This window comes from Mustelus asterias, chromosome 21, assembly GCF_964213995.1.
Source record: "Mustelus asterias chromosome 21, sMusAst1.hap1.1, whole genome shotgun sequence".
Classification (NCBI taxonomy): Eukaryota; Metazoa; Chordata; class Chondrichthyes; order Carcharhiniformes; family Triakidae; genus Mustelus; species Mustelus asterias.
The window spans coordinates 32,213,818-32,230,386 of record NC_135821.1 but is presented as its reverse complement, the minus strand read 5'-3'; the positions used below and the strand labels follow the sequence as shown (position 1 = coordinate 32,230,386).

General features: G+C 47.8%; 1 protein-coding gene and 1 pseudogene across 2 annotated transcripts in view; both read left to right on the top strand.

Annotated features, from left to right (window-relative positions):
• Positions 1-2,384: 2,384 nt before the first annotated feature.
• Positions 2,385-16,569, top strand: part of LOC144509212 (stromal membrane-associated protein 2-like) — a 72,532-nt gene continuing 58,347 nt past the window's right edge. For both annotated transcript variants that reach the window (XM_078237708.1, XM_078237707.1), the window contains exon 1: positions 2,385-2,531. In XM_078237708.1, coding sequence (XP_078093834.1) covers positions 2,420-2,531 — 112 coding nt within the window. In that variant the 5' untranslated portion in view covers positions 2,385-2,419. The remainder of the gene's footprint in view (positions 2,532-16,569) is intronic.
• On the top strand, positions 15,551-15,730 carry LOC144509621 (U2 spliceosomal RNA; annotated as a pseudogene).

Here is a 16,569-nt window from a genome sequence, read left to right as displayed (position 1 = left end):
GCCTCTTCTGCACTGTGGGGATTCTATGTTTCTGAGCAATATGAGTGGGTCGGGGGGGGCTGGTGGTTCTCAGGCCCACGCCCTCCCAATGCTGGATTACTCGATCAGGCACCGAGTACCTTCAGACAGGGGAGCCTCCCTGGGAGCCCAGAAGCACCCCACACACGTCTGTTTCTCTGACTCCGAGTAGGGCCCATTACTGGGTTAAACACAGCAGTGGCGGGATGAGGCCTTTATCTGGCCAATTAAGAGTCAAAATTGGCGGTGAGGCAGGAAGGGTGTCCAGGGGACATCCCACCACAGGCTTAGTCAGGGTGGAAATAAGAAGGTGGTGGGGTTCATACCATGCCAGTTAAATGCCACTCCCCTAATCACCATATGGGGTAACTATCAAACACCACCAATTAAAATATAACCTGTGGTTTTGATAAGAGTGGGGTTGAATCCGATTGGAGGGGGTTAAACATTGGGGGCAATCTGACTGGCTTGGCCTGCTGGTGAAGGGGAGGTCGTGCCTCATTAACTTGATTGAGCTTTTCAAGGAAATGACAAAGATGATAGATGAGGGAAAGGCAGTGGATGTTGTATACATGGACTTCAGTAAAGCCTTTGACAAGATACCTCATGGTAGACTGGTATGAAAGGTGAAGTCACACGGGATCAAAGGAGAGCTGGCAAGAGGGATACAGAACTGGCTTGGCCATAGAATACAGTAAGAAGTTTAACAACACCAGGTTAAAGTCCAACAGGTTTATTTGGTAGCAAAAGCCACAAGCTTTCGGAGCCTTAAGCTCCTTCTTCAGGTGAGTGGGAATTCTGTTCACAAACAGGGCATATAAAGACACAAACTCAATTGAGTTTGTGTCTTTATATGCCCTGTTTGTGAACAGATGGAGTTTAATCCAGACAAGTGTGAGATTAAGCATTTTGGAAGGTCCAATGCATGTAGGAATTATACAGTAAATGGCAGAACCCTTAGGAGTATTGACAGGCAGAGAGATCTAGCCGTTCATGTCCACCGGTCACTGAAAGTGACAACGCAGGTGGATAAGGTAGTCAAGAAAGCATACGGCATGCTTGCCCTCATCGGTCGGGGCATTGAGTATAAAAATTGGCTGGTCATGTTGCAGCTGTACAGAACCTTGGTTAGGCCTCATTTAGAATATTGTGTACAATTCTGGTCGCCTGAAGGATGTGGATGCTTTGGAAAGGGCACAGAAGAGGTTTACCAGGATGTTCCCTGGTCTAGAGGGTATGAGCTATGAGGAGAGTTGGATAAACTCTGTTTGTTCTCACTGGAACAACGGATGTTGAGGGGTGATCTGATAGAAGTCGACAAGATTATGAGTGGCATGGACAGAATGGATAGTCAGATGCTCTTTCCTAGGGTAGAAAGGGCAAGTACTTGGGGACATAGGTTTAAAGTGCGTGGGGAAAAGTTTAGAGGGTGCGTGAGGCAAGCTTTTTACACAGAGGGTGGTGAATGTCTGGAAAGTGCTACCGGGGGAGGTGGTGGGAACAGGTACGTACGATTGCAGCGTTTAAAGGGCAACTAGACGAATACATGAATACAATGGGAATGGAAGGAGACGAACTCCGTAAGTGCATATGGTTTTAGTTTAGGGAGCCATCATGATCGGCGCAGGCTTGGAGAGCCGAAGGGCCTGTTCCTGTCCGGTACTTTTCTTTGTTCTTCTTTGATCTTTGCGCGAAAGGCGGAAAAACCGGGTTTGGGCCCCTTGCGATATTGCCGACCCTGATCCAGCGGTGTTATCGGCCATCCACTCAGGAAGGGCATGAGGCTGATTTTAATATCTAAATCTGAATTTTCATATTATTCGTGAGCCCGGGATGCAGTCGTCCCTGCTCACTTACCTTAGTGGCCTCGTCGGTGAGGGTCAGGTATGGTCCTTCCCAATGGGGAACTGGCATGGTGGCCTTGCCAGTGGGACCGGGGGCCATAGAAGCCCCCCCCCGGGGACGAGGATGGGGGGAAAGAGGGTGGGTGGAATAGGGGGATTTGGAGGGGATAGGGGTAGGGGATAGGGGAGGGGATGGGGTGGAGGGGAGGGGGAGGGGATGGAGCGGAGGGGAGGGGGAGGGGATGGGGCGGAGGGAGGGGATGGAGGGGGAGGGGAGGGGTGGGGGAGGGGATGGGGCGGAGGGGAGGGGGAGGGGATGGGGCGGAGGGGGAGGGGATAGGGGAGGGGGAGGGGTGGGGCGGAGGGAGGGGATGGAGGGGAGGGGTGGGGAGGGAGGGGGAGGGGAGGGGTGGGGGAGGGGAGGGGGGAGAGGGAGGGGGAGGGTCAATGCACCTGACTCCACCCCGGAAGCGGCATGTTCCGGAAGTGCTCCGTGTGCCGCCGGAAGCAGTCTCCGGTTTCCGGTGCCGCGCTCTCTCTCTCTCTCACAGCGGCAGATGGCGACCCGGGCGGAGCGGGAGCGGCAGCAGCGGCAGAACGAGCGGCACCATGAGCTGCTGCGGGAGATGCTGCAGGACAGCAGGGAGTGTGCGGACTGCGGCAGCAGAGGTACCGGGGGCAGTGCTGCCTTCCTTTGCCGAATGTCCGGCACCACAGCGGGGAGAGAGCCGGGGGACTGGGTACTCCCGGTGTCAGTCTGGACAGGGGGACTGGGTACTCCCGGTGTCAGTCTGGATAGGGACAGGGGGACTGGGTACTCCCGGTGTCAGTCTGGACAGGGGGACTGGGTACTCCCGGTGTCAGTCTGGATAGGGACAGGGGGACTGGGTACTCCCGGTGTCAGTCTGGATAGGGACAGGGGGACTGGGTACTCCCGGTGTCAGTCTGGATAGGGACAGGGGGACTGGGTACTCCCGGTGTCAGTCTGGATAGGGACAGAGGGACTGGGTACTCCCGGTGTCAGTCTGGACAGGGGGTCTGGGTACTCCCGGTGTCAGTCTGGACAGGGGGACTGGGTACTCCCGGTGTCAGTCTGGACAGGGGGACTGGGTACTCCCGGTGTCAGTCTGGATAGGGACAGGGGGACTGGTACTCCCGGTGTCAGTCTGGATAGGGACAGGGGGACTGGGTACTCCCGGTGTCAGTCTGGACAGAGACAGGGGGACAGGGTACTCCCGGTGTCAGTCTGAATAGGGACAGGGGGACTGGGTACTCCCGGTGTCAGTCTGGATAGGGACAGGGGGACTGGGTACTCCCGGTGTCAGTCTGGATAGGGACAGGGGGACAGGGTACTCCCGGTGTCAGTCTGCACAATGAGCAGATGATGAGTGCTTCCCAGGCCCTGTTAAATATCTTTTCCCTGATGGGACCAGTTCTGGAATCTGCCTTCAATAAATGAGCTGTCAGTGTAACCCAGTCTGTGCGGCTTATCCCAGTGTGTGTACTTCAGATAATTGTGAGTTTGATCAGCTTTTGAGTCTTGCAGCAGTCAGCATTCACCTTTTCCGCTGTTCTACTGTTGTGGAAGTTTGCTGGTGTTAGAATGCTGGAACATTTTTAGTCTTTTTTTGTGTTTGCTTTCTCAAGGAAGTGGGTTTGTGAGCTGTATAATCAGGAATGCCCTGCTCTGATCACAACCTGTACCTCAGGCTGCTTGTCCAGTTAGACTCAGTAATGTAGATTTGTTACATACCTCTGTGAATGGACCCTGGATGGATCTGTAATATTTGGCGAGTGAAGTAATTTTATTTTATTTCCTTGTTTTTTTTTGTAATCCCCAATTATATCTTCCCTTTCCCTGACATGAGGTGCCTTTCTCAAATACTTCATTTGTATCACTGGAATGAGAGTATCAGGTGGGCTATTGGACTGTGACATGCATCACATCCGAGTTTGATGTTGGCCTTTCTGGATGTGGACAGTTTCAGGAATCAGTGAATTCCAGGAGAATCCATGCCCAGTGTTACTGGAACAATCTTGTCAGGAATACACACCCTTAACCATGTAGCCATTCAGGTCACATGGTTTGATGAGGTCAGGATTGACGCAACAGTGTTTGTGGATGTCAGAAGCCCAGGGTTATCTGTAATAAACAATATTCTAAGGCTTGTATGAAGTTAGTTGTTGGGCCATTTTGTACAGCCTGCACGCAGCCATCTAAAAAAAACTGCACCAGATAGCAACAGGACGAAACGTTGCAATAGTGGGGGGGTTTTTTTTGTCTGTTTCTTGGAAGTGAGCAGTGATATGTCATCGCTGCTGAGAAGGATTTCAGGAACTCAGTCAGTGAGATTGCGCAAGTGTAGGAGGTCAGCCTGCCAGCACCCAGGCTCAGTTTAAAGCCATGATTCCCATGAGTGAGCAATGGAGACAGCGTGTTAGCTTCACTGAGACTTGACTGATAAAAGCAGTAGATTTGATTCTGCAACCTGAGTTCTGTGAAGCTTTGTAATTTGTACAAACTGGAATAGTAACCATTTCCTGAATTCCTGCAGCTGTGCCCTTTAACCTCTCTTTAACAAGCAGCACAATGCTCTGTCTCTCACTTCCCTTTTCTGTTTCCCTTCTGAATAGGTTGTGTGTGGAATCATTTTATTCACTGTTTTTCAAACAAAGAGGCAGTGGTTTTGAGGCTTAGCAGTGCTTTCCTGTGGGATATTCTCCATCCTCAGAACGGAAGCATTGCTGGCTTTGGGCCAGCATTTGTTGCCCCATTCCTAATTGTCCTTGAGAAGGTGGAGTCCATGTATCGGCATGATACACCCACAGTGCTGTTGGGGAGAGAGTTCCAGGATTTAGACCCAGTGACAGTGAAGGAACAGCAATATATTTCCAAGTCAGGGTGGTGAGTGGCTCAGAGGGGAACTTGCAGGTGGTGTCCCTGTGTGTCCGCTGCCCTTGTCCGTTGAGATGGTGGGTTTGGAAGGTGATGTGGAATATTATTCTGATTAGCATATTCACTGACCATCCTGTGAGAGTAACGGTAAATGCTGAATATGCAGCAGGTTCAGAATGTTAGTGCTTTCCCCTGACATACATTTGAATTAGGAGCAGGAATAGGCCATTCGGCCTCTCAAACCTGCTCCTCCACTTAAGATCATAGAAATCATAGAAACCCTACAGTGCAGAAAGAGGCCATTCAGCCCATCGAGTCTGCACCGACCACAATCCCACCCAGGCCCTACTCCCCATATCCCTACACATTTATCCGCTAATCCCTCTAACCTACGCATCTCAGGACACTAAGGGGCAATTTTAGCATGGCCAGTCAACCTAAACCGCACATCTTTTGGACTGTGGGAGGAAACCGGAGCACCCGGAGGAAACCCACGCAGACACGAGGAGAATGTGCAGACTCCACACAGACAGTGACCCAAGCCGGGAATCGAACCCAGGTCCCTGGAGCTGTGAAGCAGCAGTGCTAACCACTGTGCTACCGTGCCGCCTGTTGATCATAGTTGAGCTAATTGAGGCCTCAACTCCATTTTCCTTCCGACCCCTTTGACTCCCTTGGCAATCAAGAATCTACCTAACTCAACTTGATCCTGCCCCCACCACTGTCTGGGGAAGGAAATTCCACAGACTCACTACCCTTGGTGGTGTAACCTGACCTCATACACTCTTAATCTAAATTGACAGCCTGGTGCATGATGACGACAAACCAATGCAGACTCACGCTAGAACTTTCCATATGTTCCAGTAGGTCAGTACTTTGTCCAGCTGCAGCCCTGGTTGCATTCCCTGAGCTGCGTTTTGGCTGTGGCTCTGGCTGGAGAGAAGGGAAAGCCAGCAGGCACCTTGGTTTCTCATTACTGTCTGAGAATCAGCTGGTTAAATGAAGTATGGACATCGAAGGAGGCCCAAGCGGACTCACTGTGATGCCATCCTTCGTTAAATAGCCCATCAGTGGTCACACCTTAGATTCGTACATGAAGGATATCAACTTGAGTGAGATAGTGGAGGGCCTGTGGAAATGCATCCCAAGGTGAATTGAGAGGAGGAAATAGAATGAAAAGCTGGGCAAGGGACAGAGAGAAAGCTCGGGTGTATTTGATAATAGAGGCTGTCAGGGGAATGGAGTAAGGCCAAGCTGAGGATTATTCTTCATGTGTCCAAACCAAAATTCAAGAGCAGTACCTTCACTGTGGAGAGTAAATGATCATTAATAACGTAAGTGTTGACAGATCTAGGCAGTGACTGGGTAGAAAGAATGAGGGTATGTGCTGCTCAGGTCTCAAGTGCCTCAGTATGTTCTCAGTATGACCTTTTTGAGGTTATTCACCTTTAAAACGAAGCATACGTGTGTATGAGGGTGTGTACGTTATATTGGAAGTGGGAATGAAGTTGCACTTGTATAGAACCGTTCGCATTCTCAAGTATACTCCGGTGTTTCAGAATTCAGCAGCCAATTTCCACATAGTGAACTGCCAGAGTGTGATGATGACGGCCTGATAGCCTGTTTTAGTGACGTTGAATGAAGGGTAAATATTAGTCAGGAGAGAGTGCAATTGAATCTTTTACATCCACCTGAGAGGGTAGATGGGGCCTTGGTTTAACATCTCACCTGAACCATGATGTGGAGATGCCGGCGTTGGACTGGGGTAAACACAGTAAGAAGTCTCACAACACCAGGTTAAAGTCCAACAGGATTATTTGGTAGCACGAGGAGCGTTGCCCCTTCGTCAGGTGAGTGCAGGAGTTGGTTCACAAACGGGGCATCCATAGACACAGACTCAATTTACAAGATAATGGTTGGAATGCGAGTCTTTACAGATAATCAAGTCTTTACAGGTACAGACAATGCGAGTGGAGAGAGGGCTAAGCACAGGTTAAAGAAATGTGAATTGTCTCAAGCCAGGACAGTTAGTGAGATTTTGCAAGCCCAGGCAAGTCGTGGGGGTTACAGATAGTGTGACATGAACCCAAGATCCCGGTTTAGGCCGTCCTCATGTGTGCAGAACTTGGCTATCAGTCTCTGCTCAGCGACTCTGCGTTGTCGTGTGTCGTGAAGGCCGCCTTGGAGAATGCTTACCCAAAGATCAGAGGCTGAATGCCCGTGACCGCTGAAGTGTTCCCCAACAGGAAGGGAACACTCCTGCCTGGTGAGTGTCGAGGGGTATCCATTCATCTGTTGACATAGCGTCTGCATGGTCTCCCCAGTGTCCCTTGCCTCGGGACATCCTTTCCTGCAGCGTATCAGGTAGACAACGTTGGCCGAGTCGTAAGAGTATATATCGTGTACCTGGCAGATGGTGTTCTCACGTGAGATGATGGCATCCGTGTCGATGATCCGGCACGTCTTGCAGAGGTTGCTGTGGCAGGGTTGTGTGGTGTCGTGGTCACTATTCCCCTGAAGGCTGGATAGTTTGCTGCGGAGGTTTGAGGTTGAGGTTGTGTAGTTGTTTGAAGACAAGTAGTGTAGGGATGGCCTTGGCGAGATGTTCGTCTTCATCGATGACATGTTGAAGGCTGAACCACATAATGTTTCTAGTTATTCATATACTGTATCTCAAATTGTTGAATCTAATCTGTATTTGAATGAATCAACGCTTATTAATTTCACCATCTTCCTGAGGAGTCTATCCCACGAATTGACCCCCTCAGTCACTGAAACAATGCTAGTCTAGGCAGTGAGTTGACAGGCTAGTTAACCATGAGCTTGGTGAACTTGGTCAGTCCTCCCTCAATGTCTCCTTTTCCCAACAGAACCCTTCGACAACTTGTGTACAGCAAACTCCCAAACAGAGTGATGTGATCATTAACAGATTTTTTTTGTGATTTTGGTTGAGGCGTTGTCCCAGGACATAGCTACAAGATAAATGGCCGGTCATTTTAAACTGAGGTGTGTAGAAAGTTCGTTTCGCAGAAGGTGGTGAATCTCTGGCATTCTCTGCCCCGAAGGGTAGTGGAGGCTGGATCATTGGAAGTATTTAAAGTGGAGGTGGATAAATATTTGATAGATTGGGGAAATGGCACACAAAAGGAGCTGAGGCCAGCGCAACCATGATCGGATTGAATGGCGGGGCAGGCTTGAAGGGCCTGGTGGCCACTCCTGCTTCTGCTTCTTGTGTTCTTATATGATAGGGCCGGACAGGGTTTTGATTTGTCTCACAACATTCCCTCAATACTGCACTGGACTATCAGTGATAATTAAAGATATGAGACAAGGAAGTTCCTAAAGGCCATATGGCTGATTACGAGATGTGTTGCCTCAGTAAAATGTGGAGCTCTTTGAGGAAATTTGAAACCCTTTCTATAATTGGATTCAAGACTGTATGTTAATACAATGCAGTGTATATAATTCTTGGTGATCACTTTTATGGAAAGCTTCCTCCCGGATTACTGTACAATGGATTCACTGCACACACCAGCACTGTGCTTGTTCCAAGAACCCAAACTGTGGTCCCAGTTAATATCATTCTGCTCCCAGTGCAGTAATCGCGTGTCTCCTCACCCTGCTGTTGACAATGAAGCAACCCTCCCCACCCCAATCTTTCAGCCAGTGGCAAACACTGAGAGTGTCAGTCATTGCTCTTATTAGAAAGAAACATAAGACAACACAATCTCACTCACAACCCAGAAGGATCCATTACTCTCATAAATAATTGCTCAACACCCTATGATGTTGCTGAGGTAGAATGTTCCCCTGGCTTGTGAGTCTCGCACAGTCTTAGAATAAGGGGTAGGTCACTGAGGACTGAGAGGAGGAGGAATTTCTTCACTGAGTGATGAATCTTTGGAATTCTCTACCCCAGAGAGCTATGGAAGCTCCATCATTGAGCATGTTCAAGAAAGAAATCAATAGATTTCTAGACACTAATGACATGAAGGGATTTGGGGAGAATGTGGAAATGGCGTGGAGATAGATGATCAGTCATGATCTGTTTGAATGGTGGAATAGGCTCGATGGGCCAAATGGCCTACTCCTCCTATGTTCCAAAATAGGACGGAAGGACAGGACCTAAGTTTGAATGAGAAAAATTCAAAACTAATCCAAGGAAATACTATTTCAGCGAGTGAGGTGTTAATCTGTGCAAACAGTCAGCAATTCATTCAAATACCAAATCCAGTGGATTTCTTTCAGATAACAGTGTGAGATACAGAGAATGAGTAATTACAAACATTGTGGTCAGCGTAATGGTTTGGAGGGATCAGTTCACTTTCAACCTATGATTCTCAAAGTTCTCCCCACTGGAAGGATTTTCTCCTTATTTCTGGATCTGCTGTAGACTAATCAATCGAAATTGATTGCGAGCATTTGCCAACATCTCCTTTATTGTTATATAATGTGATTACCAGATTGATAAATGGTGAGCCAGATGGACTATGGGCCTGTTCCTTGTCCAGCAGTTCCTATGTTTCTAACATGGTTTAGTCAGAAGCCAGTCTGAAATGTGGGAGTGAGGTCAATATTCTGTCTGTCAGTCATGATTAGACCTGAAATTCCTTTGGGGTCTGGTGCCAGGAAATGGATCCGAAACTTGCTGCTTCAGGACCACTGAAGGCAGTGCTTGTGATCCTGTTAAAACTGAGACTGGACCTCGCGTAACAGAGCAATTGCTGGGTTTTGAATGGGATCTTTTTATCCTTTCAGGGGATGTGAATGTCGCTGGCAAGCCAAGCATTTCTTACCCATTCCTGGTTGCCCTCGAGATTATGGTTGTGAGCTGTGTTTTTGAGTCAATGCACTCCATGTGGTGTGGGTACATCCACACTGCTGTGGGAAGGGAGTTCCAGGATTTTGACCCAGTGACAGTGGAGAAACAAAAGTCAAAAGTTAAAAAGTTTTATTTATTAGTCACAAGTAAGGCTTACATTAACAGTAATGAAGTTACTGCAAACTTCCCCTGCTGTGAAATTCAGCTGAAACAGTGATAGATTTCCAAGTTAGGGTGGTGAGTGACTTGGAGGGGAACTTTCAGATGGTGGTGTTCCAAAGTGTCTGATGCCCTTGTCCTTCTAGGTGGTAGTGGCCATAGGTTTGGAAGGTGCTGCCGAAGGAAGCTTGGCAAGTTGCCGAGGTCCAGATAGTACACATGGTTGCCACTATGTGAGGGTGTTGGAGAGATGAATGGTTAAGGTGGGGGATAGGGTGCCAATCAAGCGGGTTGCTTTGTCTTGGATGGTGTCAACCTTCTTGAGTGCTGTTGGCGCTGTACTCTTCCAGACAAGCGGAGAGTGAGTATTCCATCACACTCCTGACTTGTGCCTTGTCGATGCTGGACAGGCTTTGGGGAGCCAGGAGATGATTTACTCCCCGCAGGATTCCCAGCCTCTGACCAGCTCTTGTGGCACAGTATTTATGTGGCTAGTCCAGTTTCTGATCAATGGTAACCCCTCGGGGTCGTGATAGTAGGGGATTCAGCAATGGTAATGTTAAACATCATGGGGAGATGGTTAGATTCTCTCTTGTTGAAGATATTCATTTCCTGGTACTTGTGTGTCATGAATATTACTTGCCTCTTGTCAGTTCAAGCCTGAATGTTGTCCAAGACTTGCAGCGTGTGGATACATTGCTTCAGTATCTGAGGAGCTGAATGGTGCTGAACATTGTACAATTATTTGCGAACTTTCCCACTTGTGACCTAATGCTGGAGGGAAGATCATTGATGAAGCAGCTGAAGATGATTGAGCCTCGGACACCTCCCTAAGGAACGCCTGCAATGATGTCTGTGTCTGAGGTGATTGGCCTTCAGTTTGCTGATGATCAGGAATAGACTAATGGTGCAATCAATGTCCTGCTTTTTGTGGACAGGATGTACCTGAGCAATTTTCCACATTGCTGGGTAGATGCCAGTGGTGTAGCTGTACTGGAACAGCTTGGCTCAGGGTGCAGCGAGTTCTGGAGCACAAGTCTTCAGGACTATTGTCAGAATGTTTTCAGGGCCTAAAGTCTTTGCAGTATCCTGATCTTTTAGCCATTTGGTAATATCACTTGGAGTGAATTGAACTGGCTGAAGACTGGCATCTGTGATGCTGGGGACCTCCGGAGGAGGCCAAGATGGATCATCCACTTGGCATTTTTGACTGAAGATTGTTACAAATGTTTCAGCCTTATCTTTTGCACTGATGTGCTCTGCCCCTCCATCGTTGAGAATGTGGATGTTTGTGCAGTCCCAGTTATTTAATTGTCCACCACCATTTAATGCTGAATGTGACAGGACTGCAGAGCTTTGATCTGATCTGTTTGTTGGGCAATAGTTTAGCTCTGTCTATTACTTGCTGCTTCAGCCTTTTGGCATGCAAGCAGACCTGTTTTATAGCTTTGCCACGGTGACACCTCATTTTTTTGGTATGCGTAGTATTGCTCCTGACATTCCCTTCTGCACTCTTCATTGAACCAGGCTTGGTGGTAATAGTAGAGTGGGGGATATGCCAGGCTACGAGGTTATAGGTTGTGGTTGATCACAATTCTGGTGCTGTTGAATGAAATGGCCTTATCCTTCCGTGGGATGTGACAGTCGCTGGCAAGGCCAGCATTTATTACCCATTCCTGGTTGCCCCTGACATTGTGGATTCTGGAACTTTCTTCCTCAGAAGGGTTGGAAGGGTTGATTTTTGTTAGATAAGGGAATTGAACATTATTGGGAGTAGATGGGAATGTGGAATTCAAAACACAGGCAGATCTGGCATGATCTGATTGAATGTTGGCGCTGTTTTGTAGGCCCACTGCTCCGATATCGTATGTTCGTGTGAGCTGTTTTGAGTTGAGTTGTACAGCACTATGGGACATTCTGAGGTTGTGACATGTGTTGTATAAATCAAAGTCTTTTTTTCTTTCAAAAAGATTTGTGGAGGGAAATTGTTGCCAGTACTGCAGCCCCCACACTAGATGTCTATGTTTCCCCTGGTCCATTTATTTTTAGAGGAGTGGTTTTCTGGAAAAGTTGTAAATGAAATTGGCCACGTATTGCAATGTGCCACGGGGTGTGCTGAAACATGATGCAAAAAGCAATTGCAATGATTTCACTGAACATTACACTGGCTGATTGTTGGCACCTGGCCATCAGTTGGGATCTTTTCGAGAAGTCCAATCAATAGATTTACAAATGTAGTCTCTCGAGAGCCTTGTGGTTTGAGCTAAAGGTGTTGCAATTGACCATATATTGAAAGCATCTGATTTATTCTGTCTCCCACATAATGCTCTTTGTAAATTGTGATGGTGAGCCAGAGATACTTGAGAATGCAGTTCAGCCTTTCAGGAGTGGATACTCGCCAGCTCTGCACATCCACAGCAAACATCACGCTAGTACGTTGTGGCTCTTTTGACTCATTCCCTCTGATTCTGAGATAGTTTGGATATTTTCCAGGATTGACATGGACACGCTGTATTTCCAACGTCAATAAACCCGAAGCCCATTAATCTAATACCTTCCAGCACCCTCTGGGCCCTACGCACCAACCAGATACATAGAACATAGAACATTACAGCGCAGAACAGGCCCTTCGGCCCACGATGTTGCACCGACCAGTTAAAAATAAAAAAAAAACTGTGACCCTCCAACCTAAACCAATTTCTTTTCGTCCATGAACCTATCTACGGATCTCTTAAACGCCCCCAAACTAGGCGCATTTACAACTGATGCTGGCAGGGCATTCCAATCCCTCACCACCCTCTGGGTAAAGAACCTACCCCTGACATCGGTTCTATAACTACCCCCCCTCAATTTAAAGCCATGCCCCCTCGTGCTGGATTTCTCCATCAGAGGAAAAAGGCTATCTCTATCCACCCTATCTAAACCTCTAATCATCTTATATGTTTCAATGAGATCCCCTCTTAGCCGCCGCCTTTCCAGCGAAAACAATCCCAAATCCCTCAGCCTCTCCTCATAGGATCTCCCCTCCATACCAGGCAACATCCTGGTAAACCTCCTCTGCACCCTCTCCAAAGCCTCCACATCCTTCCTGTAATGTGGGGACCAGAACAGCACACAGTACTCCAAGTGCGGCCGCACCAGAGTTGTGTACAGTTGCAACATAACGCTACGACTCCTAAATTCAATCCCCCTACCAATAAACGCCAAGACACCATATGCCTTCTTAACAACCTTATCTACTTGATTCCCAACTTTCAGGGATCTATGCACACATACACCTAGATCCCTCTGCTCCTCCACACTATTCAAAGTCCTCCCGTTAGCCCTATACTCAACACATCTGTTATTCCTACCAAAGTGAATTACCTCACACTTCTCCGCATTAAACTCCATCCGCCACCTCTCGGCCCAACTTTGCAACCTGTCTAAGTCTTCCTGCAAACTACGACACCCTTCCTCACTGTCTACCACACCACCGACTTTGGTGTCATCAGCAAATTTGCTAATCCACCCAACTATACCCTCATCCAGATCATTAATAAATATTACAAACAGCAGTGGCCCCAAAACAGATCCCTGAGGTACACCACTTGTAACCGCACTCCATGATGAATATTTACTATCAACCACCACCCTCTGTTTCCTATCCGCTAGCCAATTCCTGATCCAATTTCCTAGATCACCCCCAATCCCATACATCTGCATTTTCTGCAGAAGCCTACCATGGTGAACCTTATCAAACGCCTTACTAAAATCCATATATACCACCTATGTGAACAACCTCAGACTGAGCCAGCTCGGTAACTTCGGCTTTCTTCCTGATTCTGCACTGTCCTTCCTTCTGTATTTTCCCCAGTCTCTGCAGCATTGCTCATGACTACCCCATCCCTTTCTGCCTGATCAAAACTCTTCTTTCCATGTCTTTTCCACCACCTAAATCGATTCCTCTCCACAATAAGGTTAATCCGGAACACTTTGCCTGTTCTCCCTCTATCACCAATTCCCACATCCCCATTGCTCCACACTGGACAGATTCCACTGGCTCTTGGTTGCCAAATATTTCGTCTACAAGGGCCCCACCTTCTTCACCTCAGATACTGAAGCAGTCCATGTTCAAATGCAGAAAGACCTGGACAATATCTAGGCTTAAGCTGACAAGTGGCAAGTCACATTCACACCACCATGAACATCTCCAATGAAAGTGAATCTAACCATCACCCCATGACATTCACTGGCATTACCATCACTGAATCCCCCACTGTCAACATCCTGGGAGTTACCGTAGACCAGAAACGGAACCTGCTACTGCGGCTACAAGAGCAGGTCAGACGGAGTCCTGTGGTGAGTAACTCACCTCTTGACTTCTCGAAGCCTGTCCACCATCTACAAGGCACAAGTCAGGAGTGTGAGAGAACACTCTCAGCTTGCCTCAATGAGTGCAGCTCCAACAGCACTCAAACTTGACAACATCCAGGACAAAGCAACCCGCTTGATTGGCAGCCCATCTACAAACATCCACTTTCTCCACCCCTGATGCCCAATGACTGCAGAGCGTACCATCTGCAAGATGTACTCTAGGAGCACACCAAGGCTCCTTCGACAGCACCTTCCAAACCCACCACCTTTATCAAATACAGGAACAAGGGCAGCAGAACATCATCACCTGCAAGTTCCCCTCCAAGCCAAAATCCATCCTCACTTTGAAATATATTGCCTCTCCTTCACTGTCACTGGGTCAAAATCCTTGCACTCCCTCCCTAACAGCACTGTGGATGTACCTACCACACATGGACTGCGTGGCTCGAGAAGGCAGCTCACCACTACCTTATAAAGGGCAATTAGGGATGGGCAGTAAATGCTGGCCTACCCAGTGTGAGACACACCCTGTGAATCAATAAAATCAGAGTCTTTCTCTTCCATTGTAAGCTCCAGCTTGCACTCTGACCTCTGTGGAGTCCACTCATTTACTCTCTAAGCTTACTCGCCTGGCCACTTTTCCTAAACTCCATCCCTTTGCTATCCTGCTCCCTTCTTTCCACAATCCTAAATCTCCAACTGCATTTTAAATGTTCTTCCCTTTCGAACCTCTTCATCTCTGGCTCAGCACTATGAATGCTCTAAGATACATATCTACACAATGTGTGCTGTAATATCACTATTTGACTGGTCCTGTGTGAACTTGTTTATAAGATGTGTATCTATTTGTTTTGTGTTCTCTTTAATCTTTGTGAAACCTTCCTTACGCACTGCCAGCAATATTGTGCAATGATTGTGCAGGTCACACAGACTTAAGAAGTTGAAGGTTAGAAATGGAGAGTTCCTGAATAGCTCAGTTGTGAGGATTTTGGAATTCTTGGTTCATTTGAGCAAAGGACCATAGAATCCCTACACTGCAAAAGGAGTCTATTTGGCCCATCGAGTCCATGCCCTCCCACCCTATTCCCATGTTTGTTCTAGAATCATAGAAGAATCATAGAATCCCTACAGTGCAGAAGGAGGCCATTCGGCCCATCGAGTCTGCACCGACCACAATCCCACCCAGGCCCTACCCCCACATATTTTACCCGCTAATCCCTCTAACCTACGCATCTCAGGACTCTAAGGGGCAATTTTTAACCTGGCCAATCAACCTAACCCGCACATCTTTGGACTGTGGGAGGAAACCGGAGCACCCGGAGGAAACCCACGCAGACACAAGGAGAATGTGCAAACTCCACACAGACAGTGACCCGAGTCGGGAATCGAACCCAGGACCCTGGAGCTGTGAAGCAGCAGTGCTAACCACTGTGCTACCGTGCCGCCCGTTCTGTTATCGCTTCTCGGCCTTTTGGCTAAGATCAAGTGTAGTATGGATCGCCTGCACTTGGTTGAGGTCATTAGGTTACACTGAGGCTTCATGTGTTTCATATGAAGCAATTTTTAAAAGCGGCATCTCGGCCTTTTGGCTAAGATGCAAATGAGCTCAAGTCTTGGAGGAGGATCCTCCCCCTTCTCCAATCAGCTTGACACATGTAGATCAGGCCCAGGACAGGGTGGTTTTGGTCTCCCGTCCTGTCTTGTCAGCCTGGATCTGAAATGTCTCAACTTGTTGAGACTCTGAATTGGATTTGATTTGATTGAATTGGAAAAGTATAAAAAAAAAGAAACTCTTTCCCACCTCATTAGTGAAGGGCAACATGATACTGACTGAAATAATTCTCTGTATTCCATGGAAAAGTGAATCCACTATTGTAGCGCTGGGGCAGCAACTCCTAGTTCATTACTGAATCCCTACAATGCGGAAAGAAGCCACCCGACCCATCGAGTCTCGCTGAGTCTCTTATCCAGGCTCTAACCCCGTACCCCCATACATTTCCCATGGCCAATCTACCAAACCTGCATGTCTTTGGACTATGAGAGGAAACCCTCGCAGACACAGAATGTGCAAACTCCACACAGTCACCCAAGGCCAGAATCAAACCCAGGTCTCTGGTGCTGTGAGGCAGCAGTGCTAACCACTGTGCCACCATGCCGCCCTTTTGGTTTGAGGGTGATTTAGAGACAGAGGAATGTATAGTCTGTCCAGACCAACGATGATAGCAGCACACCACCTTTTTATTTTCATTAAGCCCAGAGGTTTTGGTTCTTTCCTTACAGACTTGTCCTCACTGGAACTAGAGACATCCTGTAACATAAGAGATTTGGATACTTTAGAAGACAATAAATTTCAAAGTATAACTCGTACCAAGTCCTGTTCACTCATCATCCCTGTGCTCACTAACTTACATTGACTCCCAGTTAAACAATGCCTCAATTTTAAAATTCTCATCCTCATGTTCAGACCCCTCCAT